The 27,264-nt window shown below is 46.5% G+C and overlaps 1 protein-coding gene across 3 annotated transcripts in view; it reads right to left on the reverse strand.

Moving 5' to 3' along the window:
• Window positions 1-27,264, reverse strand: part of LOC135889192 (opioid-binding protein/cell adhesion molecule) — a 343,806-nt gene that overhangs the window by 142,363 nt on the left and 174,179 nt on the right. For all 3 annotated transcript variants that reach the window (XM_065417022.1, XM_065417020.1, XM_065417019.1), the window contains exon 2: window positions 22,785-23,017. In XM_065417022.1, coding sequence (XP_065273094.1) covers window positions 22,785-23,017 — 233 coding nt within the window. The remainder of the gene's footprint in view (window positions 1-22,784; window positions 23,018-27,264) is intronic.

Here is a 27,264-nt window from a genome sequence, read left to right on the forward strand (position 1 = left end):
TGGCAATCAGTTTCACCTTGGTGCAGGTGAGTGTGTATCACCCTGGTCAAGTGTCCATTCCTGTATATGCTGTGACATGCCACTGGTCACCACGGTATCCCAGGGAACAAGATGATGCTAGCACCTCCCTGGATGCTATATCAGAAACAGGCCCAACCAGATCTATTTATCCAAAGCCCTGAACCTCTGGCAATTAGGATAAAATCACACCCAGACCCAGCCATCACCAGTTTGGGTTTTGCAAAATCAAAACAAGGCCAACAAATCCTTGCATAATCAGAACCATTTCCACAGCTCCTGGTTGAAATCCAAATCCTGAGCCTGATCCAGTGTCCCATGAATTGAATGGAAGGATTCTCAATGAATTCAGTGGCCTCTTCATCAAGTCCACTCACACGGAAAAAAAATAAACAGCCCATGTGATCTGAATCTAAACTTTCCTTCCCTCTTGTCTCCCCCCCCCCCCCCCGGACCTTTGTTGTCATTAAACTCAAGACCCCATTGATATGCAGAGTTGAAAGTGAGAAGGTGCATTATTGTATTATTATCCTGCCTCCTTGGCATGATCTCTGTGACTGAACTGCTGAGTCAGATCCAGCATGAAGCTGGGAGGTAGAATCACTTTAGGCACTAACCAGTTTCAGAGGCTTTCAAGCTCCGTAAGAAGCGATCTTGAGATGTTCCTTTCATTTGAAAGGTCCCCGTGTCTCTCCCAGGAGTCTCCCTAGGATCCCTTGTAATGGTGCCAGCTCTAATTGGTTTTTCCTGTTTATTTATTTTTTGGCTGTCCAGTGTCAGCCTGTGGAAGCGAAATAAAACATACTGAAGCTGGCTGGACCCATTTCAGTCCATGCCTTCCCCCTGCGGCCCAACAACTTGTGCAGATGCGTACGGAAAAGGAGATTGCAAAACATTATTTTTCAAGGCAACTGATGTGTTTTCCCCTTTATTTCCTGCTGGGGAGACATTTTACCAGTATAAGTGATTTCCCCCCTTCCTTTTAAAAGCCCTTTGATCTTTGTTTTATTTTCTTGCTCTCCATCCCCACAATTACAAAGCCTAAAGTCTGGGCGTAGCGACTTTGCTTTTCCCCACTGGCATGATTTAACCTCTTGCAATGGGGATCAGCGAAAGCCAATATTCTGAACAAAGGCGTCAGCAAAACACCTAATGATATTCCGAGGTGCAGTGGAGGGGACGACATGCTCAAATATGGAGTATGATCAACATACCAGAGTCTTTAACACTCAATCCGAGGAGCAGCTGTACAAGCCAAGGGGGGAAAACATCATGTCATAAATATAAAGGGAAGGGTAACAACTTTTATGTATGCTGTAACATAAAATCCCTCCTGTCCAGAGGTACAGAATCACTTACCTGTAAGGGGTTAATCAGTTCAATTAACCTAGGTGGCACCTGACCAGAAGGACCAATGGGGAAAGAAGATACTTTCAAATCTGGGGGCGGGGGAAGGTTTTGTTTGTGCTTTCTTTGTTGGTTCCCTCTCGGGACAAAGAGACAAAGCAAGCAGGTAAACCAGCTCCTAACAAGATCCTGAAATGATACATCTAAAATTACAGAAATTGTAAGTAATAGCAAGGAAATGCGTTAGATTATCTTTTGTTTTAGCTTGTGAATTTTCCCTATGCTAAGAGGTAATTTTATTCCTGTTTTGTAACTGGGAAGCGGAGTAAGAGGGGAATCCTTTGTGTTTTAAATCTTTTTATTTCCCCTGTAAAGTTATTTTCCATCCTAATTTTGCAGGTGTAATACTTTTTACATTTTTTTAAAAATAAAATTCTTCTTTTAAGAATCTGATTGATTTTCAGTGTCCTAAAAACCAGGGCTTTGGTCTGTGCTCACTTTGTTAACCTATTGGTTGGTATATTATTCTCAAGCCCCCCCAGGAAAGGGGTGAAGGAGCTTGGGGGGATATTTTGGGGGGAATAGGGCTCCAAGCGGCCCCTCCCTGAATGTTTGTTTCAATCACTTGGTGGTGGCAGCAATACCGTCCAAGAACAAGGAAAGGAATTTGTGCCTTGGGGAAGTTTGTAACCTAAGCTGGTGGAATATAAGCTTAGGGGGTCTTTCATGCAGGTCCCCACATCTGTACCCCAGAGTTCAGAGTGGGGAGGGAACCCTGACACATCAGTTATATAGTCTACTCTGTCTGCAGCTAAGCTACCTCGGGCTGTGATTTCAAGAGCTAAGTTAGGTCAGTATTTAGTCTTTGTTTATAACAGTGCCATGGATCTGCATAGCGCTTTAGACATATAAGGAACATATAAGCTAAGATCACAATGTTCAGGGGTGTCATTGTGAAGTGCTGAGCATCTTCTGGTAAGGTTGATTTCACTGGGAGTTGATGGCTTTCAACACCTTTTGGGACCAGTCCCTGTCAGTCTCGCCCACTTGATAGCAGAGTAAAGAATGATGCTGTGACAGGGAAAAGCTGTTGTGGAGCCAGGAGTGAAGGGGAAAGAGCAGATTGGCGAGATGGGCTGTCAATTATTCAGGGACTTCCCTTTCCCACAAAGGGTTCTGGGTAGGGAAGCTCTGTATAAAACTCCCTAGCTTCCAGCTGGGAGTCACAGTTGCAGAAGGAAGGGTCACCTGGAGGAACCTGGGCCTGCTGGGGTTATGTTATTGAAGGTGGTTGTGTTTCTTTAAAATAAATCTTGGTACTATTTTTTAAAAACCCTCATAACAGGGTCTTGCTGCTTTATTGGACAACCTTGCTGCTGAAGCCTGCCATGGATACATCTTTCATAACACCCATCATCATGGTAAAGGCCAGGCAGCCCTGTGCCCAGTGAAGGGCTCTCTTCAGTTTCAGATGTGAAACCAAGGTCCAGATCATTCGTGATAATTAAAAAATGTGACAGTGTAACGCTGGCAGACCCTGGTCGTCAGCGGGTGAGATCAAACCTGGGACCTATGAAGCTTAGTGCATGAGCCTCTACCGCATGAGCTAATAGCCAACTGGCTGTTAGCTAAGGCTGTTGCAGACTCATTTTATCGCTCTCTTTAAGTGGTCTTGGTGCCACTAGAGGGGACAGAACACCACACCCGGGAGGTGTGTGGGTTACAACAGCAGTCTTCACAAGGGAAGAGGCTGGGCACCTTGTGTTCTGGCTAAATCCCAATATAGATAATTACATTCTGACTAATGAAAATTCCACACACACCGTCACAATAGAATATGAACAAGATGCTCTTAGCTTTCTCGGACAAAACTCTTGTGTAGTGCTGCTTAAAAAAAAAGGCTACCTTGTGTTAAACAACAGCAATGGTGGGTGAAGCCCCAGCTCCTGGAGTCATGTGATCACATGAAAATCTCAGCTTCCATTTTAAAAAAGTTTCTAGCTCTCACAGCTGTCAAGCAACACTTACAAATGTGACCCAAGTGCACCCTAAAGGTTCAAAAACCAAAGGTAAACAAAAAAATCCAAACACCAACTGTAAACTAATTATTAATGAGTATTAATTAACAACTATAATTATGAATCATTAATTATTGACTCCATGATTTTAAGCCAATTTCAGCATTTTGGGGAGTCATGATTTTTGAATGCCTGGGGTTGGCAATGCTGGGACCCACTGTAAATGCCCGTTAAGGAGTTTTGATCTACTCATGGGCCAGGTTGTAGCTCTCCTCAAAGCTCCCATGTACTGTTTAGTGTCTTCTAAATGACCATTACCTGATGGCAGGGAAGGGCTAGCACTTGAATTGGGTTTAGTTTGCATCAGCTCTCATCCTCATTACAGTCTTTTTCATGAAACTGACATCAAGATTTGAAATCACAAGCCCGCTGCTGTTTGGTAAGGATCTTAGATGCAAATAAAACTCCCAGGCCTGGGATAGAGACTGATCTTAGATACTTGAGTCTGTATCGCTGCAGGTCACATGTTATCTGTTCTTAATCTTCCCTTCCTCGGGTCTGAGCAGTAGCTGTCTTTGCAGACTACACGGCAAAACCTCCCTCTAAACTCTCCAGTCTTGCGTTAGCAAACACTGAGACTCAGCACTTGCATTGCAGTTTCTATGTTCAAATCACTCTGAGTCTTAACTAATCTTCCAAGCCCGAAATAGCAATATCTCCATTTTGCATATGGGTAAACTGAGGCACAGACAGCATCAGTGGCCTGGCATATTGAGGGATCTATACACTGCTGAATAACTATGATTCCTGTGGACAAATTCTCTGCTAGTGTAAATGGGTGCAACTCCACTGAAATTAACAGAGCTGCACCCATTTACAGCAGCAGAGAATTTGGTCCCTGAACTGGCAGGTGTCACTCTTTTAAGGTACTAATGTCTTGGGATCAAATTCTGCTCCTATTACAATAACCGGCCAAACCTTTACCGTGCTTCAATGGGTCCCTGTACTATTATTGTTACTGATGGTTCTGGTCTTTTATCTGATGTTGTTGCATCCTACAATGTACAAAATTAAACCTGAACTGATTTACCTTGTGCACCACCATGCATACATACACACCCTTCCATGTCCTGAAAAGGAGGAAGATTCAGGCCAACAAACTTAAGTGGAAAGGCAGCATGCATCTCCGCTCTCAACAGCACTATCAACAGCTAATGCAGCTGGAAGAACATTTCTAAAGACAAACTAAGGCTGAGCGCGGCCTTCTCATCTCCATGTTGTGCAGTACATCCTCCTGGTAAAGTTTTAATAGGTCTCACAGTTTCATCTTCTGACCATATATCAAAGACAACATTATAAAAGAAAGTTTAAAAGCCAAAGTTGTGAGATTTCCTGTCTCAGGGCCCTCGGGCACAATGTGTTGTCATTGAAGAACAGACACCTTGGGTTTTTTTGGAGTTAAGGAGCAAGTTGTTATTGGGAAGAAAGAAAAAAAGACAAAAAACCCCAAACTGCTTTAGAAAGACTTGCTGATGAGATGAGTCTCTCTCTCTGATGCATCCATCAGCATGGCATTTTCTCAAAACAGCCCACTTTGATCAATGCTGCTGTGTCTGACACTGGGCATCTTTCCTTGTGCTGAAGAGATCAAGAATGGCATGTTGTGAATGAACCGAATTACCCCTGCTAGGTGTATGTGCCCCAGGAGCCAAAGCTAGAGTCTCTCTCCTGCCAAGTGAACATGCACCCTCAATCTCCTTTCTGGGCTACATCTTGTGAGGTGCTGAGCACTCTGGCCCCACTGCAAAAAAATACTTAGGACCTGATTCAGAGAGGTACCTAGGTCCTTGATTAACTCGTTTCACCGGATGCCCAAAACACCCATAGTTCTGCAACCACAAGAAAAGGCTTCTTTCCGTGTTAAAAATGGAGGTGAAAGCAGCGATATCCCTAGCAAAAGGAGAAAGGGGGAAGTTGACAGCACTGACTATACATTAGAGAGACAAGATCGGTGAGGCAATATCTTTTACTGGACCAACTTCTGTTGGTGAAAGAGACAAGCTTTCAAGCTACACACAGTTTGAATCATAAATCAGTTGGTCTGATAAAAGATATTACCTCACCCACCTGCTCTCTCTAATATCCTGGGACCAACATGGCTACAACAACACTGCAAACTGACTATAAATTATCAGTTATGAAATGCAGACAATTGATAAGGGAAACTAAAGGTAATAATGAAAAATCTATGGCTAGTAGGATTAAGGAAAGTAAGGAGGAGGGTTCTTTATGAATATCTGGAGCAAAAGAAATCCTAGCAATGGTACAAATCTGTCACTAGATAGAGATGGGATAGTACAGATATAATATACTTAGACTTCTGAAAGATGAAGTACTGCCCAACATTCTGATTAAAAAATTAGCACTCCACAAAATGAATTCAGCACAAATTAAATGGATTAAAAACTGACTAGCTGACAGATCTCAAAAAAACCACTTGTAAATGGGGAAATATCATCCATTGGGGATGTTTCTAGGGGGGTCCCACAGAGATCTGCCATGACTGTATGCTTTTCAATATGTATATCAATAGCCTGGAACAAAATATAACATTATGCCTAGTAAAGTTTGCAGAGAACACATTTACCACTTGGAGGAATGGTAAACAATGAGAAGGACATGTCAGTTCTGCAGAGTTACTGGGATCACTTGTCTAGCTCATCTGAACAACACATATTTTAATAGTGCCAAACACAAGGTCTAGGATGGAAAACGGTACGTCAAATTTACAGGTTTGGGGGAACGTACCCTGGAAAGCCGTGACTCTGAAAAGGATTTAGGGGTTGTCACCATGCCTCCGTGGATCACAGCTGAGAATACCAAAAACAGGACAAACTGCTGAGAAATAGGGCAGACACACCCCAAAACTGGTGGTTATTCTCCCATAAGATATGCCAAACCAGCAATGAAAGTTAACTTCTGACTCACCACACTGGCTAACAAGAAGTCAGAAAAAGTAATCTCCTTGGGCATTCCAGTCCTGGATTCAACACCCAGACACTAGACTTAAAGATCAGTGGTTCTTTAAAACCAATTTCATCAAACAAAAGGGTTCTTCTGATCCCAAAGGACCGGCCACATACTCAGGTCAATATATAACTCAGATCTTACCCAATAATCACGCTGTTGCCAATCCTTTAGTATCCGAAATCTAAAGGTTTATTTATAGAAAGAAAGGTGAGAGTTAAAATTGATTAAAGGAATCAAATACATACAACAATTGAAAAGTTCTTAGATCAGGCTTATAGCAGTGATGGAATAAACTGCTGGCTTAATCAAGTCTCTGGTTGCTTCCAAATCATTGGAAGGTCCTCAGTCCCTTGGTTAGAATGCTCCCATTAGTATAAGTTCATAGTCCAGAGGTTTAAGCAGGAAAGAGGCAAAATGGAGGTGTTTCCTGGGCCTTTTATAGCTTCTGCCAATTGAAGGGAACCCCATTGTTCTCACTGTGGAATATTACAGGTAGCAAGATGGTGTTTGGGTTCACATGGGCAAGTCACATGTCCATGCATGATTTCGCTTAGTCACAGCAGAAGCCATCACCTATACGCCAGATGGAACGCTCACAGGAAAGTCCATTAAGTGTAGATAGGTGTCTCCCATGGTCCATTGTGAGTTAAGTGTCCCTTGATGAGCCATTTAACTTGAATAGTCCCTTCAAGATGTGCAGGCTACTTACCTTGTGGGTGCTACCCAGGAGCAAACATATTTGAAATCCAAGTACAGAGCCAATATTCATAACTTCAAATACAAAAATGATGCATGCATACAAATAGCAAAATCATATTCAGCAAATCATAACCTTCCCATAGACACCTTACTTGATATACTTTGTACAAGATTTGTTGCAATTATATAACAGTGGTAGCAACAATGATCCACATGGTCGTATTTTAATCAGATAACATCACAGGGGAACAGTTGGTAACTAGCTGAACATGAGCTTCCAGTGAGATACAGTGGCTAAGATGGCTAACAGGATTCTTGGATGTAAAAACAGGGGAATAGAGTTCACAGTAAGGAGGTGGTCATCTTCTTCGGCTATCCCTTGATGCAAGGATGATGTCTGCCAAGGGGGCTCATTGGTCGGTTTTTAAGTGCCCGAGGAACCCAATTTGTGCCCTGCAGATTTTCCCACAGATGTGACAGGTGTAACCTTGGAGGAGACAGTTGTTGGCTGGAGTGTTGTGCCCTTTCTTTCCTCCTTTGTTGCTTCTCTGTCTCATGAGCACATCTGTTCTCCTCAAAGTGAGCTGTGGCTTGGCGTATGGTGTGGCGCCGCTGTGTTTTGTTCCGCGCCGAGTCCTCCCAGTTTGTTGGGTTGATGCCTCCCTTTCTAAGGTGTCTTTTCCGTATGTCTTTGAAGTGCTCCCGCTGCCTTCCACGAGCCCTTCTTCCCTGACTTAACTGAGAGAAGAGTACTTTCTTCGGGAGGCGAGTGTCAGGTATACGTTCACAGTGGCTAGCCCAGCAGAGTTGCTGTTTCATGACCTGCGCTTCTATACTGCTGAAATTGGCTGCAGAGAGAACACTGATGTTAGTGTGTCGGTCTGTTGGAACCAGTCCAGCTGCTTGAGATGTCATCTGTAGGTTACCCAGGTCTCACACCCATAGAGAAGGGTGGGGATGACAACTGCCTTATAAACCAAGATCTTGGTGCCTGTTTGAAGATCCCTATCATTGAAGACTCATTTGAGTAGTCTTCCAAAGGATGTGCTGGCACAGCAGATCCTGTATTCAATGCTGGCTGTTTGGGAGAGGTGGCTGCCAAGGTATGGAAAATGGTCCACATTTTCCAGGGGCTCTCCACTGATGGTGATTTGTAGAGTACGAAGAGTGATTTGTGCAGATGAGGGCCGGTAGAGTACCTTGATTTTCCCAATGTTGAGAGAGAGACCCAAGCTGTAAAAAGATTTACTTTGCAGGTCGACACAGTCATTTGCATACTGAAGGTCAGTGATGCCAATTCTCATGATCTTAGATTTTGTTTGGAGATGTCCATCCATACGATACTCAATCCTGATTCCATCAGAAAGGGAGTCACAGATGAGAATCAGGATCACGCAAGATAAATGGAGAAGAGTGTTGGAGCAATGACACAGCCCTGCTTGACACCAGTGCGAATGATGAATGGTTTGGTCTCTGAGCTGTTGCACAGAATGGTGGCAGTCATCCCATCATAGAGTAGTCTGATGATGGAAATGAATTTCTGTGGACAGCCAAACCTACACAGCACCTTCCACAGGGCATCACGATTGATAGAGTCAAAGGCCTTGGTTAGATCGATGAATGTCATGAACAGTTCCTGGTGTTGTTCTTTGCACTTCTCCTGAATCTGTCGTGCCATGAAGATCATGTCAGTTGTGCCTCGGGATGGCACTGTAATTCGGGGAGGAGTTCTTCAGCAAGGAGGAGAAGGCAGTTTAGTAGGATCTGGGTAAGGATCTTTCCTGCGATGGAGAGAAGGGTAATATCTCTGTAGTTCCTGCACAAAGAATTGTCCCCTTTCTTGAATATTGTAAGACTGTTGGCGTTCTTAATGTCAGGTGGAATTTCTTCGCAGGTCCAGATTTTGTCGAGGAGTTGGCAAAGATTGTGCTGTAGTATTGTTCCACCATCTCTAAAAACCTCAGCTCAGACACTGTCTGGGCCTGGTGCCTCGTGGTGGCACGCCAGACTTCCTCAGAAGATGCGGGATCAGCAAGAACTTCCATTGCTGAGCGTTGTGGAATAGACTCGATGGTGAATTCTGAGACCGTGGATTTGTGGTTTAGTAGGCTCTCAAAGTACTCCTTCCAGTACTGTTTAATGGCCGCATTGTCCTTGAGGAGGGTGGAGCCATCCTGGGAACGTAAGGGGATTGGGCCTTTGGAGGTTGGTCCATACATAGCTTCTGTTGCTTTAAAGAAGCTTCTTATGTCATCCTGATCTATGAAACCCTGGATCTCAGAGGTCTTCTCTTGTCACCACTCATTTTTGAGATCACATAGCCTCCTTTGGACTTCGGCTTTGAGCAGGTGATAAGCCTCATGTTTTCATTGGTTAGAGGAATCATTTTGCCAGTTACAGAATGCAGTTATTTTCTGTTGAATGAATGCTAGGATTTCCTCCTTGTTTTCGTTAAACCAGTCTTGGTGCCGATGAGTGAAATATCCTACGGTTTCAGCACATGCACCGTGAATGGTATTTTTAAATTGATCCCAGTGCTCTCGAATGTCAATGATGTTATCAGGCAAGTTAAAGAGTTTCTCAGACAGGTGTTGCTGGAACGTCTCGCAGCCGGCGTGGTCTTAAAGTGCTTTGACGTTGTACTGCTTTCGCTTAGTCTTTGGGTGATTGCGGGGTGGCAGAGCAAGCTGCAGGTACATGATTGATCTTATTAATTGAGGGTTTATCCAACAGTGATCTATACCTCTAATGGCTTGAGTTATATGGACATCGGCGTAATCTCAGGCTCGGAATATAACATAGTCAAGGAGGTGCCAGTGTTTGGACCGAGGTTGTTTCCAGGTGGTCTTAAATTTGTTACGCAGCCTAAAGATGGTATTTGTGATGAGCAGGTCATGCTCCACACATTTGCTGAGGAGTAGAATGCCATTGGAGTTTATATTTCCCACCCCTTCTTTGCCTATTGTGCTGCTCCACAGTTGGGAGTTCTGTCCGTCTCTGGCATTGAAATCTCCCAGGAGATTGTCTGCCTTAGACCAGTGGTTCTCAAAGCTGGTCCGCCGCTTGTTCAGGGAAAGCCCCTGGCGGGCCGGGCCGGTTTGTTAACCTGCTGCGTCTGCAGGTTTGGCTGGTCGTGGCTTCCCCTGGCTGCGGTTCGCTGCTCCAGGCCAATGGGGGCTGCGGGAAACGGCGCGGGCTGAGGGATGTGCTGGCTGCGGCTTCCCGCAGCCCCCATTGGCCTGGAGCAGCAAACCACGGCCAGTGGAAGCCGCGATTAGCCGAACCTGCAGACGCAGCAGGTAAACAAACCGGCCCGGCCCGCCGGGGCTTTCCCTGAACAAGTGGTGGACCGGCTTTGAGAACCACTGCCTTAGATGTGGCTGTGAGGACTTCATCAAGAGCCCTATAAAACTGCTCCTTGTTGTCTTCCTCATCAACAAGTGTTGGGGAGTATGCACTGATGACTGTGGCATATTGGTTATTGCTGAGCTTCATGAGACACTCGTTGATCCCCACGGGAAGCTCCAAAAGTTGACTGGAGATCTTATTTTTGGCAGCAAAGCCAATCCCGTGAATGCGTCTCTCTTCAGGTGGCTTTCCTTTCCAAAAGAAGGTGTAGCCACCTCAATCCTCTTTTAATTGGCCCTCGTCAGCCCGGCAGGTCTCACCAAGAACTGCAATGCCAAATGTTGAGTCTTGAGAGTTCTCTGGCAATTATGGCAGTTGTTCTTTCTGGGCATTCACTGTGCTGAGAGTCCATAAGGGTGTGGAAATCCCAGGTGGCAAAATTCATTGTCTTATATCTAGGGCCCTACCAAATTCATGGCCATGAAAAACATGTCACAGACCATGAAATCCGTTCTCCCATTGTGAAATCTGGTCTTTTGTGTGCTTTTACCCTTTACTACGCAGATTTCATGGTGGAGACCAGCATTTCTCAAATTGGGTGTCTCAAAAAGGAGTTAGGGGGGTCGCAAGGTCATTTTAGGCAGGTCATGGTATAGCCACCCTCACTTCTGCGCTGCCTTCAGAGCTGGGTGGCCAGAGAGCAGCGGCTGTTGGCCAGGCGCCCAGTTCTGAAGGCTGCGCCCTGCCAGCAGCAGCGCAGAAGTAAGGGTGGCAAACCATACCCTGCCATCCTTACTTCTGCGCTGCTGCTGGCGGCGGCTCTGCCTTCAGAACTGGGCTCCTGGGCAGCAGCCACCGTTCTCCAGCTACATAGCTCCAGCAGCAGCACAGAAGTAAAGGTAGCAGTACCACAACCCCCCACTAAAATAACCTTGTGACACCCCCACCCCCCCCCACAACTCCTTTTTGAGTCAGGACCCCTACTTTTACAACAGCGTGAAATTTCAGATTTCAATAGCTGAAATCATGAAATGTACAATTTTAAAAATCCTATGCCTATGAAATTTACCAACATGGACCGTGAATTTCATAGGGCCCTACTTATATCTCTTGTTTCGGCCGCGGAGTTGAGAGATCGCACTGGACGCGGTCATCCAGTCGGAAGAGTGTGAGCCAGCCTTTGTTTGGGGCATCTTTTCTAGCCCCTTCCCCATTTGGGGTGAGCAGAGGGGATCCTAAAAAGGCCCTGCTCAGTCACAGCCGCGGCTGCCGAAATGCACGTCTGTCTCCTCCAAGCACAAGACGACCGTCACACGGCTGCCGCCTGTGGGCAGGTTTGTGACGAAAGACTCCCAGAAATCACTGCTCCTGTCTTCACCGCCACTCCTCCCTCACCGCTAGGCTTTGTGCGGTTGTGAGCGCTTCGGCAGAGGCCTGCACATGAAATCTTTTAATGTGGGGAAACCGGTGCGCAGGCAGTGACCACATGAGACTTGATGGGAGGAATGCCCTGACCCAGTGGCAAGGAGATCCAAGACAACCAGTGGCCTCCCGCCTGCTGCAGCCCTCACCCTCCTTCACAGCCGCAGAGCACTAAAATGTCCTCTCTATGCGCCTGATCCACCGTTGGGGTCTTGTGAAGTTTGGATCGTGGTTAGTCAGGAGCCTCGCCTCAGAGCTGCTCGCCAAGGGGATCCCTACCAGGAGTATGAAAGCTCTGGATGATGTAGTTCTGAGGATCTTTAGCCCACGCAAGCCTCTCCACCTCAACGAGGTTGCGGTCCATCAAAGAGGGGAGATGGTATTATCACTGTGTACACAGCGCTGGTGAAACCGTTACTGGGTAATGTGGCAAAATACCTCCTTCTCCTCAGCAGGCTCAGTCCTTTTTAGCCTTGGAGACCCAGGCTTGGGCAAAGCAAAACCCTGTAGGTAGCACAGGGGCTGGCTATTCCCTCCCTCAGTCAGTCCCTTGTGCTTGTTTGTCTTCCCTTCTGGGGACAGAGTGCGGCCTTCCTTGCTGGAAGGGTTCAGAGCCTTGGTGCTCCTAACTTACTGGCAGCTTCCCTGGTTCTCTCACTCTCTCTTCCCCCCCCCTTCCATGCCGGGGAGGGTTTAAAAAGGTCCCAAGCAGTTGGAGCCAGCTGAACCTAATTAGTTCCCTAGTAACCCCTTGCCCAGCTGAACCTTATTTCCCTATGGTTCTCTCTCTTCAGTGGCTTGGGAGAGGCCTTTTTAACCCCCTGGGACTGATTACTACCCCCCCCCCCACTTTGTAGCTGTTTGTCCTGTGTTTGCCACAGTAAGGTATCCAGTTCTGGTGCCCACACCTCTAAAAGGTTGTTGAAAATGTGCAGAGGGTTCACAAAAGAGCTACCAGAATGATTTGCGCCCTTGAAAACCTGTCTGACACTGAAACTTCAGGAGCTCAATCTATTGAGTTTTTTTCAATGAAAAGGTTAAGAGGTGATTTGATCATGGCCTATAAGTACCTCCATAGGGAAAAGATTCCTGCTAGAGGGCTCTTTAATCTAGCAAACAAAGGTATAACAAGATCCAGTGGCTGGGAGCTGAACCCAGCTGAATTCAGACTAGAAATAAGTCATGAATTTGTAACCATGAGGTAACTGACAATTGGAACCACCTACCTAGGTACGTGGTGGATTCCCTCTTACTTGAAGCCTTTGCATCAAGACTGGACATCTGTCTAAAAGATATGCTCCAACTCAACCAGAAGTTATGGGCTTGCTGCAGAAGGAATCACTCGGTAAAATGGTCTGGCCTGCATTATTCAGGTCAGCCTAGATCATCATACTGGTCTCCTCTAGCCTTAAAATCTGTGATCCCCATGAGTCTATGAACTTTCAGCATGCAAGCACTCCCATTGACTTCAATGAGACTGCCACATGCTTACAGTTCAGCACATGCCCTAGCGCTTTCCTGCAACAGGGCCAAAATGCTCAGCACCTTGCAGGATCGAGCCCTTTTATCTCCTATTCTCCCCTCTTCCCCAAACCTCTTCTTTCTCACTTCCTTCCATGTTTCCCTTTTGCCATGTGTTTTCCCTGTTTCCCCAGGATCATCTCCATTTCTCCTTCTGTGTTCCAGTTTCTATCATCCTGTCTCTATTTTCCCTCCATCCCTTTCTAATACCCTCCCCCCCCCACACTGTCTCTCCTTCTTTTCCTCCCATCATCAATCTCTTACAATTTCCTCTATTTTTCTATTAGCCTCTCCAAACAGCCGGCCCTTCTCTGACTATACTTCCGTAACTTGATCAATTAATTGATGTTGGTAAAGTGCCCTAGGGATGGTAAGTATTACCCCATAGCTGCCATTTCCCCTATCCCTCGCCCTACGCCCTCTTCACTACCTTCCATCTTTCCCACTCACCCTTCATCTCCTTCCCTGACTGCTGCAGCCTCTTCCCTGCCACCCCAATTGTCACTGATGCATGATTTTTATGTCATTCATTTCCCTCTCCAAGGAGTCTGTGCTACCGAGGAGATGGAGTGATATTGTTAAGCGGTACATTAAGTGTAAAATGCACAGCATCAACCAAAACATTGACTAAGAGCTCTGTATTCAAGAGAGAAATATATTCCATATCCTGAAACAATCCATGCATGGGAGGCCACAGGAGTTCTGTGCTGTCAGTAGATTCCAGAGTGCTCCGGTTTATACCACTGATGCGTCCAATGATTTCTCCGCAAGCATTTCTATGGCACGCAGAAAAAGGACGCTTCCCTCCCCAACAGGATTGCAAATCACTCACATGCACAAAAAATCAAATGAAAAGGAAGTGGCCTCGTTGGCTGGCATGTTTGTGATGATTTTTTGGCATCCCTCTAGCCAGAATCTCGCTTCCCTTCCAAGAGCTGCATTTCTGTCTTTATTAATCAACACCCTTTCCAAGGCAAAAGGCTCTGCTTTCGACTAATTGGTCTGATCGAGAAATTACAGCTCCTCTGATGTCATTAGCGCCAATGAAGTCACTCTGCCAATTATTTCCCCCCTCCCCCCATTCACCTTTACGTGGTCTGCCAAAACGGCTCCAGTTTCATTTATACAGGGATGGCGAGAGCAGAGGGAGATAGACAGAGAGAAGTCCTAAGCCCAACAGCTGTTTATGATAAGAAGAGGATTAGGTGGCTCATATCCTAGTTACATTAAATTAAATCCCAGGTATCTTTCTGTTTATAACTCTGTCTCTCTCTCTCTTTCTCTCACACACACACGCACTTGTGTGTGCCCGAAACCATCCATCGTATCACGATAAGATAGCCTCTGAAAAAGAGAAAAGGAAAAAAAAAAAGCCCTCTGGCCCTGCGCCATCCCCGCTCTTATAAACCGTTGTTAACTGCTGTAATGAACCAATCCAGGAGACATATTAATAACGACATGAAGAGACACATTTATTGTTGATTGTTGAGTCGCTGGCAGATTTACCGCGGGGTTGCTACGAGGGGAGGTCTGGCCCTGCAGTAGTGCAATTAAAAACAAATTGAATACAGGGACAAAGAATCAATAATCTAACCGGGCAACTTTTAGTTTTGCAAAATACACATATAAATTAATTGACCTGAACACAGTTGCTAACTGGTCATTAATGCCTGTTTGCTAGCCAAGCTGAGCACGCAACGCAGCTCGTTAAGTTGAGGAGCATGAACCTCCCACTTGTGTTGCCCCAGACAGTGTCTGTCTGTGGTTCCACTGGGATCTCCTGGGTTTTCAAGGGAGATGGACCTGAGCCTCCACATTCCGGCCCACATCTGAGTGTCCCCAAAATGCCAGAAGGGCTGGGACCCAGCTAGGGCTTTGCTCCCACCCACTGCTATTATGAGTGCTATAATGATAGCGCTTAGAGGCTTCCATTAAGATCCGCTGGAATAAGTATTGTACAAACATGTAGTAAGAGACAAACTCTGGTCCAAATAATTTACTGTCTAAACAAACCAACCAGACAGAGGGTTGGAGGAAAAAAAGTTAATCCCATTTTACAGATGCAGATTTGAGGCACAAAGAGATTAAAGGGACGTGTACACTCACAGCAGCATGTAGAGTGCAGACACTGCCCATCACGCTAGCACGGGTATAGACAGTAGTGTAGACGGTGACGGGGGAGAGCCCTACATGCCTGACCCCAAGGCTATGTTCCCTTCATGGCTCTCGACATGCCCAAGCAGTGCCTCCCATTTCTACATGGCTATTTTTAGCAGTGTCGTGTCCCACTGCTTCCCCACTGCCAGAGCCTTTCCCCGCCACAGGGAAAGTCTCCAGCAGCGGCGAAAGGCTCTGGCAGTGGGGAGGCAAGCGGGCAAAGGTAGTTGCTGGAGCCAGAGGTGCCGACTCCGTGGGTGCTCCGGGGCTGGAGCACCCACAGAAAAAAAATAATGGGTGCTCAGCACCCACTGGCGAGCCCTGATGATCAGCTCCTCCCCCTCCGCCACCAGCGCCTCCCAACTGCTGCTGATCAGCTGTTCAGCGGCGGGCAGAAGGCACTGGCGGGAGGGGGAGGAGTGGGGGCAGGAAGAGGCGGAGCAAGGGCAGGGCACATTCGGGGGAGAGGCGGAACAGGGCAGGAAGAGACGGGGTGGGGCCTTGGGGGAAGGAGTGAAGTGGGGGCGGGGCCTGGGGCATAATGTGGGTTGAGCACCCCCAGGAAAATCAGAAAGTCGGCATGTCTGTGGTTGGAGCCTTTCCCCACTGCCGGAGTCTTTTCACTGCAGCAAGTAGCTACACATGGCAGTGACAAGTGTGGACGCCGCCCACCTTTCATAGCAGCGTGTAGTTACACATGGGGTCCCAGTCCTCTACACGCCGCCATCCGTGTAGACATAGCATAAAGGTCACATTTTCAACAGCGCTCTAAATGATGTAGGCACCTAAGACCCATTTTCAAATGGGACTTAGGTCTTTAGCCTTAGACTCACTAAAAAACATAGGGCCTGGGCACCTAAGTCCCTAAATCACTTATGAAAATGAGACTTACGTTCCTGAGCTACTTAGAAATTGTAATGCTGAGCAGAGCAACGTCTAAATACTGTTGTCAAGCTGGGCCGTAAGCTCCTACGTCATTTAGCTGCTTTTGAAAACTGGACTTGCCCGAAGAGCTTGTGGCAGTGCTGGGAAGGAGCCTCCCAGATCTCCTAAACTTCACCACACGACCATTGTATCCTCTTATTATACAGAGGCGGGCCAATCACAACGTTCAGATCCAAATGCAATTTACCCCCAAAGCTTGGGTGACTTTAGAGCCAGCATTTGGGTTCAGGCCTCTCGCCAGTTTTCAGGAGTTTTCTGCTTCACCTGTAGATTTTCGCTCCGTGCTGAAACTGCACTCAAAGGGTTAAACTCAGGATCTGCCCCCCCCCTTCCCTTCTTTCATTTTTATTGCTGCCTTCTGGCTAGAATCTCCCTGATGCAGCAGAACGTGGCGAGGGTCTTTTAAGTGCCAACTTTCTATCAGAGCACTGGCACTTCCATTGGGTGTAACTAGGTAAAAATGATGATCCGCTGCTCTCCTACCTGAGAGAGCTTCTATCTGAGCCTCTCTGAGCACCTCATGAGCATTAGTAACAGTGAATTAAGGATTATTATCCCCATGTAAGAGATGGGGAAACACCAGGCAATTAGAGAACTAGTGTCACACTGCAAGTCAGGTGGCAAGAACTGGGAATAGAATCCAGGAATATTGGCTCCCCCTCCTTTGCTCTGACCAGTAGACGGCACTGCCTCCCTTCAGGCACTGTATGAAAAATGAGGTTGACATCATGTATACACTGTAATTACTGGTCCAAAATGTTACAGTTTACACTAGAGATAGTGCAGTGTTTGGGCTTTTTATTTAAAATGTCCATTAATTTAATGCTGACTGACAGCCCCAGAGACTGGAGTCCTCTACTTATCCACTGAACAGGGACAATGTGTGCTGCAACTGTGCAAATTCTCCATATGCTGCTCTTATCCTGCAAGGCTCAACCTTAACCAGGAAGAACCAACTGCAGAGTTAAGATGGGCGTTCAGTCTCCATGGCCCATTTAGTCCTTGGCCTCTTCGCTGAGATGGGCAATTACTGTCAACACTGGTGGTTTGCTCTGTGATACTGCCCGCTCAGAACTGGACTCAGGCCATCAAAGAGTTGTCAGAGCAAAACAGCTCCCACTCATTATCAACCAGGGCTCCATCTGAAGCAGGAAACAAGTGGTGAAAGTTTTTGTATCTCCTATGACCAATCCTTGATGTAGTACCTTATGGCTACATTGAAACAACAACCAGGCAGTATCAACTCATGGATTTATTGGAGGGACAAAATGAAGCAAATGACTTTGCTTTAAAAAAAGGTGGGGGGAAGAGTGGATCCCCTCCTATAGGGCCAGTCCTAGTGTAACACCGACAGACACAGGTCGTCGGTGGATGGGATTGAACGTGGGACTTCTGAAACTTAGTGTATGAGCCTCTACTGCATGAGCTGAAAGATACATAGCTTTTAGCCATGGCTGTAACAGACTCATTAATCTCTAGATCAGTGGTTCTCAAACTTTTGTACTGGTGACCCCTTTTACACAGCAAGCCTCTGAGTGCCCCATATACATTAAAAACACTTTTAAATATATTTAACAATATTTTAAATGCTGGCGGCAAAGCGGGGTTTGGGGTGGAGGCTGACAGCTTGCGGCCTCCCATGTAATAATCTTGCGACCCCCTGAGGTGTCCCGACCCCCAGTTTGAGAACCCCTGCTCTTGATGGTCTAGGTGCCACTAGAGGAGGACAGAGCGCCACATCAAGCAGGCATGGGTTATGCTACCAATCACAAATCACAAAGAAGAAAATAATTAATGCATTTCCACTGATAGGAAGCCAGTAAAGTAAAAGCTTTTTTGCATGTTCAAGTTGTACTGGATCTAGTTTACCTGGTTTCCATTATAGTGCGGTCACCTGTACAATGGGTGACATTTTTCAGCTGAAACTTTTTTTCAGTGAAAAATGCAGAGTCAGTGACTCTGGACTGCTTCACAAAGTTGTGTTGGTTTTGCTAAATACTTCATGTCGAAAGAAAAATCTGAAAAAAGTCAACAAACGTTTTTGATTTTTTTGATTCCAAATGATTTTTTGTTTTAAAAAGCTCCAAATCTCAATGCAAAGTTTCACTGCAGGTCGAACAAAATGTTTTGTTCAACCTGAAACTATTAGTGTTTTGTGTAGCTGAAAATTTCAATAAACTTTTGTTTTTAGGTCAACCTGAAACAATCCCCCCCACCCATTTTTCAGAATTGCCAGTCGACCAAAACAATCAGTCATTCGCACAGTCACTTGTGCCCCTCAAGCTCAGATTCAATTTAGAAGACCCAGCTAAACTGGGAAATTGACCTATTGTTATGACCTTTGCCCTGAATCTCCCTGAGCATGTCCTGAAAATGGCTTAACTGATAGTATGGATGGGACAAAACCATTTGCAGCACCACCGAGCACTTTCTGGTTTTGCCCTGTCCATACTAGCAATGAAATTGCTTCAAACACCACTTGGCCACATGCATCCTTAGCACTGGGTCATGATCACGACACCAGAAAGACACGGAGAGTGTGAAATGAAGATCCGGTCATCTGGATGAATAAAGGCAAAGCTAAGAACTACAGACCAAATTCACAGCTGACATTAAGTGGGGAGAACTCCATTAAAGTCAACTGAACAATGCCTGGTTACGCTCGAGGCAAAATTGGCCCCGTGTGTGGAAATAAAGCATTTCCAGAGGAAGGTCGTCCATGATTGTCACAATGCCTAACCTTCTTGATTCTTGAGCGCTTTAGGGAAAAGGTCTGCATTGCAGACTGTGCTGCTGTGAAAGCCATGGCTGCAGGTCCCCTGGATCTCTACCTCCCTGCGCTCTCCTCTGCTGCAAGCAGAGTTTGGCACAAGCGTCTCTGTGAAGTAAGAGGCTTTTTCGTCTTGTTTTAAAGAGATAAGATAATCACACAAGGATTTTAGTAGGCAAGATACTGGTTGTTATGTGCAGAAGAGAGGTGGAGCGTGCGGAGGGGGAAATAGGAGGCAAAGCTATAATCTCTCTCTATCTCACACACACACACACTGTGTCATTTCAGACACACACCCTTGCGGCAAAAAAGAGAGTCCCTCCCTTTCCATCTGTTTCCTGCCCTCTAACTATATTGCATCCATTCGCCTCTCCTAATATTGGTCCCCACCCAGTCTTTTCCAGTCCTTAATATTAACCCTGTGGAGGCAGCAAACGGTGCTGTAGCTATACCTGACATCACACTCCGCCCCCTTGTAAATTCCAGTTTAGAACTACCATGTACAATCCCAGGGCCAAATGCATCTCTATGATTATTCCATGGACTTAATTACACCAGGGTCGATGCCTGCCGTAAATCGATGGTACAGGTGGGAATTTTAACCTCAAAGCTCAAAGAGAAACTTAGCAGGAACAGACACATTTTGACTGGTTCCAGTTTGAAACTGGGCATATAACCACTAAGTTGCATCACATAAGCCCCAATTCAGTGCGGTACGTAAGCATATGCCTCGCTCTAACCATGTAAGTAGTTACACTGAAGTGCCAGTACGGAGATAAAACAATCACACCAGGATTTTTATAGTTAATTTAGTAGTAAATGGTTTGGATGTAGCCAAAATCTCATGGCAACTGCTGTTCTCCTAAGACTTCAGGCCAAGATGGACCATATCTCAAAATCATGTATCTGGGGATACACTATCCTAAGACCAGCACAAGGAATTTCAGCAGCATCAAACCTGACACCGAACACTTGCCTTGGCATCAAACTTGCTTCTTGAACCCTCTGCTAAATGCAATCCATATCCAGTTCTGAAACTTGCCTTCTGAACCTGTCTCTAGTTACAGTTAGGTCTGGGTGACCCTCAAAAGGTTTGGGATTTGGATCTTGGAGGAGAAAGAAAAAGAGAAGTCCATGTGTAAATCACTCATGTGGGTTTATATAATGGTGTCAAGTGCTCGGATACATCAGAAATGGGCAATGGATGAATTAGAAAGATAAAGACGGGATAGGGTAGATACATAGATTAGGGTTATAGACAGAGATTTCTCAGAGCCTATTGACTCTGCAAATTTAGGTGCATAGCTCGCAAGATCAGGCGTTTTGGAGGGGGTATATTAGCACTTCGCTTTCCAGACCCTGCTGAATGTCAGATGTGTAGATGGGTGTAAAAATGGAATATGCAGCCATGCAAACGTTTCAGCAGCTGCTTCGTCTGCGTTCAGATCTAGAAATGCCCCCAAATGGGGAGGGAAAGGTCCAGTAAGTTATTTTGTTTTTCCCAAATCAGTTTTGCCCTTCCCTGGTGACAATGCCTAGATTATTTTAGAATGCCTGGTACAGCATACAGTACATCCCAAAGGGACTATGACCGTAAATTCCATCAGAGGCTTGGCAAGAAAAACAGCATACAATAATCTGGGCAAGCGGTGAGGTAACTGATTCTTAGATCTATACATAATTAACAGGGTAGGTGACAGATTTGGGTGGGTTTTTCTCTTCCTTAATGACAGCTGATTGGTGGCAGTAATCAGACCTTAGCATTTCTAAATGGAGAGAGGATAAATAATAGTAGGAGTTTTTTTAAGAAACAGGTTGGGGCACAGAAATTTTTCAGATTTGCTCATTGCAAAATCAATACCCATCAGCTGTTTGAAATTAAAGGAAAGATTAGGTCCTGGTTTTATACATGCCTTATTGTATTCTGAGAGCTTTCTACTCAGCCAGATAAATCTTCTTTAAGAGGATTAGGAAACTTTCATTATCTTTATCTAACCTGAACTAACACTAACTCTGAAAAATTAATCTATAGACTGGACAAAACCCGATAGCTGTTGCAAAGAAGTAGGGATCTGGAGTTACTTTCTAATTGAAGTGGGCGGGTGGGTGGCCGGTGAAGGGGTGAAATCTGTTTAGTGCTGAGAAAAACAAGAGCCCCTCATGGGCAAAGCTGGTCTCATTATTCTTTGAAGATAATTGAACCAATGCATTTCAGCATTTATTTCTATGATTCAACTGGCTGTGAAAACCGCCCTACACCCCCTTCTTTGACAGCTCTTTCCACCAGCGACCACAGCTTTCCAACCAATAGGGTGTCAGTGTTACCTCCTCTTCTTAATGCACAGGGACATTTTCCTGACCTAGTCACGCAAGGAGGATTCCATCTCCTTCCAGGGGATGCAGGGCGCATGACTTCTGAGTTTATAATTCATGTTATCCAGCGGGTACTGGAAGCTTTCAGACTCTTCTGATTTGGATCAAATATTCCAACTCAATGGAACTCCTTCAAAAAGAGTTACATGCTGCAACCCACCTCCTCCTACCCAGCCTGTCTCAGATCTAGAAGCTCTGAGAGCCTTCTGACTGAAGAGACTCCGAGACGCCCACTTTTCAACCCAACAGCTTGTGTTATGCCAAGGCATTTCTCTAATAGTATTATCCATTGAAGCTGTGTGCCAAAAGCCCTTTATGGCCTGTATTGACTTTGACGTACTTACACAATCTGTCTTCTTTCCTGAAAAGTGATAGCCTTGTTCTCTTTGAATCTGTTCCTCTACAGTACCTGACAGTTCTTTTATTTCAGCACTACATTTCCCAAAGAAAATGATAACTCTGCTGTCAAGGCCAGTAAGGTGCCACTGAGACATCACTTCCAATGCTAAGAATCCCTTATTCCTCTGGAACTGAGCCCCACTAAGCAGGCGGGAAAGCAAGAACTGACAATGCCCGGCCAGCCCTTCCAATGCCTAGGATACTATCAAAACAAACTCCAGCTTGCCATTCTCACCTTCTCCTATGGGAAATACTTGAGCTGTTACCAGGGGTATCTTCAAGAACAGTCCCCAGCGGAGCTCATTGACCACAACAATCCAGACCCTTCAAGCTGATGGATCCACGTCGTTGCTGGTAGCATACCTGGCTAACAACCATTAGTCCTGGGTGCAATTCCCAACTGGAAGCAGCAAGCACTAAGGGGCCCGAGTTAAACTTTCAATTAGCGGAGTCACTAGTTGTTCTATATTCAATCCCAAGACGGCAGAGCACTTGCAATGGGATAATCATCAGAGGACGTTGGCTCACGTTCCACCTAGCAGAGAGTGTGGAACAGCAGCCAAATGACAAGATTTCAATGCCCGGCTACTGAGCATCCAAGCCAGCGAGCAGGAATTATCAGTCTCATTATCCCCTGCGCGTCATCAGCAGCACCTAATAGAAGCTGTAGTGGTGGGAAGCCCGGGCTGCCTTCAGCTTAACAAGTTTCTTTCTCAGCGTGCAGTGCTGAGCCTTACCTTGCACGATCAAATGCACCCGCGAGGTCTTCGGGTGATTGTCTGTCTGCACGGAGCAGGTGTAGGGCCCCTCGTCGTATACGTCCACGTTATGGATCTCGATGCTGTACTGGGTGTTCGTGTTCGATAGGATGACCACGCGGTTGTCTATAGACCACTTGTCATTTCCAGCATACAGGATGGTGCTACGGTTCAACCAAGCTACTCGCGTGACCCTCTCATCCACGGTACACCTATAAACGGAGGGAGAGAGACTGTCATAAAACAGGCCAATGGCCAGCCAGGAACGTGACCACAGAGCTGCCCAATAGTGACGCTGAAAAGAGGTCATTAGTGGTTTTGGGCAACGTAGTATGAAAAGACTCTGTACAGGATAATAGAGATGCAAACAATAGGGCGGCAAAACAATGAAATAGGGTTTTATAGAAACCACTCTAGCAAACGTATTCATTATTATTCTTATTCCATAGCCCCCACAAGTGTAGTAGGGACTTCACATAAAAAGCAGGTTCCTGACCCCCAAGAGATTACAACCCACATGAATTGGACAAAGAACCACAGAAACTATTCCACAGGACTTTTCAGAAGGGACAATACCAGAGACATTCATAGAGTGCCCTTCAGTTCCAAACTCCAGTGCAGGAATCTGGAGGGGATGTATCCCAGGATATTTGACACATCCCACCTGCAGCTCTATTCGGTCACATCCTAGCCTTATGCGGATAAATTTCGACTGTTCACTGCAGTACCACATGGTGCTCGGAAGCGCTGGAGAAACTGTGTCCCCAGAAAGGAACAGTGTCACCTTTCTGGGTGGAAGCCACTCTAAGTTTGTCCTCTGAAAGCCAAGAGAAGCTCTTCATATGACCCCCTCCCTCACGACCATCACAGCCCCTCCCCCTCCCCTTTTCACTAGCTGGACATACAGAATTTTAGATGACGCTGTGAAATTTGCTGACAGCTTGGCTTGCCAGTAAGGCCCTCCAGCCGGTCCCTGTGTGATACACAGTGCGGAGCCCCAGAGGGCTTGAACAGCCTCAGAATGAAGGCAGGAAATGGGGAAATGGACAGGGAGAGAGGAAAAAAGAGGAATGAGTGGGGCCTTTGGAGAAGCAGCTGTAACTCTCTCTCTCTCTCACACACACACACACACACACACACACACACACACACACACTTACTTCAATTATTTATTTGCTGCCTGGCTCCAGCCCGTCCCCCTCCTGCTACTCGACACTGGAAAGTTTTAGAGCCCCGTTTCTGAGCGGTTAGTTACCGTCGGTGAGGAATGGTGCAAAGAAGGAATTAAAATGTTCCTGGAAGGCTGGAACACACATCTTTCTAATTCTATTTTTATAGATGATCTTGATGTATTTTACTCCTGGATCTGTCTGGCTCGGGAGCACCCCTGGAAAAAGCGTCACATGTTTGGCTATATCAAGAGCTGAGCATTTCTCCAGTACATTCCCTTTCTTTCCAAAGCTTCAGCAAGCACAGAAGGCAAGAACATTTGGTTGTAATGAAATGGACATTATTGGTGGGTTGTAATAGTAATACTTGGTCCTCCTACAGCACTGTCCTTTCAAAGATCTCCAAGGGCTTTTCATACATGAATGAATTAACCCTCATAATTCCCCTGACAGGCTGGCCGGTGATATCCCCATTTTACAGATGGGGAAACTGAGGCAAAGAGCTGGGAAGTGGCTTGGTGATTATTATTCTATGCATTGCAGCAGTGCCTATAGGACCCAGCTGAGATCAGGGCCCCATCGTGCTAGGTGTTATAAAGACACTTTAAGAAATAGTCCCTGCTCCCCAGAGCACATAGGCCCAGATTTTTGAGGGATTTAGGCATTGCTCTGCTCAGCATTGCAAGTCTTGAGTGATTTAACTTCACAAGTGACTTAGGCCCAGATTCTCAAATCACAGAAATCAATGCAAATTAGACACCTAAATACCTTTACAGATCTGGGCTTTAGGCGCCTGAGTCTCTTTGACTTTCAATAGACTTAGGCACCTACACCTCTTTTGAAAATGGAACTTAGCCACCTCAGTCACGTAGGACTTGAAGGCTGAGTGCAGCAACACCTCAACACCTTTTAAAAACCCGAGCCTTACAGTCTAAATAGAAAAGAGGGATGAAGGGCAGGAAATGGGAGTATTCTAATCCCCATTTTCCAGATGGGGGACTGAGGCAAGTCAAGAGAAGTGACTTGCTCAAGGCCACACGGGGAGTTTGTGGCAGCGGTGGGAATTGAAGCCAGATCTCCTGAGTCCCATGCGAGTGCCTTAACCACCCCACCGCCCTTACAATTATAGACCCACCGAGGCTTCTCAAGCTCTGCCAGCTGCAGATGGGACACAGTCCCTGATCAGAAGCTGTCTCAGATACTAAACTGATCCTGCACCGTTCCTTGCCGAAAAGCTGTATCTGTAGCCCATACTGACCCAAGCGGGCCATTAATCGCTAGCAAACGAACAGGTCCAAGGCTACTACTATTTTCAAAGGGGATGGGAGCAGGGGGTCCAGGTATCTATTTTTGTGTTTGAGGCGTGTGATTTGACATTGGTATGGAAGGGGAATTCTCAGAGTATTAACACCATCGAAATCACAGCAATCTGGGGTCCCAAGAGGTTATCTGGTCCTTCCCCCTGTGCTGAGACAGGATCCTCAGGCCATGCTGGGTCGCGCCATGCATGAATGCTGCTGCTGCTGCTCAGACCCCTCTTCAAACTTATAAATTGGCAGCAGCACCTTCCAAGACGTTTCATCTCACTCACCTCTGCCGCCAGATGTGGCAGGAGGGGAGTGTTGGGCCTCTTGCACTGAAGCTGCAGAAATGTTATATGCCTCCCACGCCATGTTCACCGAGTGTCAACTCGATCAAGGTTATGATTTGGGGTGTGCGGGTGGGACTGCATTAAGCATATTTCAGTGCCCCCTTGGGCACGCGGTGCAGAGGAATTAGAGATATATGCTCCCTTAAACAAATAATTCTCCCCTTGTAGCGGCTGCATGCTCCCACTAGCCACTTCAAGTGTGGACTCCTAGGAAGACAGATGGTCCGCTGAGCTTGGCATGTTATTACCTTTACCCCAGGAGGCCACCATATTTCAAACAAGATGCCGTTTCTGCAGCTACACAAGCTTTGCCTCTCAAGAGCCGGAGAAGTGGCAAAGGGGCCGGTCCCACCACTCCAGAAGGAGGCACCGCATCATTTAATGGGACATGGTGGACCCACAGACCATGGGGAAGAGGTGTCATTCCACCCTACATTTCCCCCATCAAAGTTCAAACAACAGACGGATTGAGCCACTGGAATCACATTTTGTGTTCCCTTTATACCACTCTGCCCATGCACCTTAATCCAGACTGGCAGCCCAGGTCTTGGCTTCTCTGTACAACTCTGCCGATGCACCTTAATCCTGACATGTGGCATCACCTGCAGAGCTAATCTTGAGTCCCGCAGAATTCGACCAGTGAATCTCAATCCTCACCTGCTGTCAAGGGCGGCTCTATGTTTTTTGCTGCCCCAAGCACGGCAGTCAGGCGGCCTTCGGCGGCACGCCTGCGGGTGGTCCGCTGGTCACGCGGATTCGGCGGCGTTTCTGCGGGTGATCTGCCGGTCCCGCGCCTTCGGCATACCCGCCGCCGAATTGCCGCCGAAGCCACAGGACCGCCGAAGGCTGCCTGACTGCCGCCCTCATGGCGACCAGCATGCCGCCCCCCGCAGCTTGCCGCCCCAGGCACACGCTTGTGCCTTGGTGCCTGGAGCCGCCCATGCCTGCTGTACCCATGTTGTGCTATTCCTGTCCCCAACATTGCAAGGTGAGGTTTTGCAAGGTGGTGAGCTGATGCAAGTCTCCTGGAAGTCGGCAGAGGGCGCTCAGTGCTTCCCAGGAGGTGCCCTGCAGCCAGGAGGATGAGCCCCAGAGTGCCACCACAAAACACTCCTCACTTCACAGCAGCCAGCCATGAAGAACTGCAAACTGTGGGGAAGGCCATCCATGAAATGAAAGGTGGGCTTGAATCGAAAGCAACCCGCCTACCTCTGATGGGAAGCACCCCTCCCACTGCTATCCCAGGCCTTCTCCCACACCCCCAGAGCTCTGCCAGCACACGCCAATCCTGACCTGCAACATACCCTGCTATTCTAATGTCAGGATTCAGAGCCCTCCCTTTATTCAAATGAACCGGGGGAGAGCTAAGCGTAGCCTAGTTAAGTTGAGCCCTAGGGAATTCCAGTCTAGTGGACTATTACTCCTGTCTCAGTTCATTATTATGAATAATAAAGAGATACTTACACACGTTTTCTGTAAATTATTCATTGTGTGAACTGAAAAATCAGGGCAATAATATGTAAAACAGACAACTTGCATGTCTGTGCTCATATAAATATCTAGTATAAAGCCCCTCAAGGTACTATCTGGTCCCCTCATTAAGAGGGGAAGTACAGGGACTAGGGTTTGAAGTGACAGT

This window comes from Emys orbicularis, chromosome 15 (genome assembly GCF_028017835.1).
Source record: "Emys orbicularis isolate rEmyOrb1 chromosome 15, rEmyOrb1.hap1, whole genome shotgun sequence".
NCBI classification, from domain to species: Eukaryota; Metazoa; Chordata; order Testudines; family Emydidae; genus Emys; species Emys orbicularis.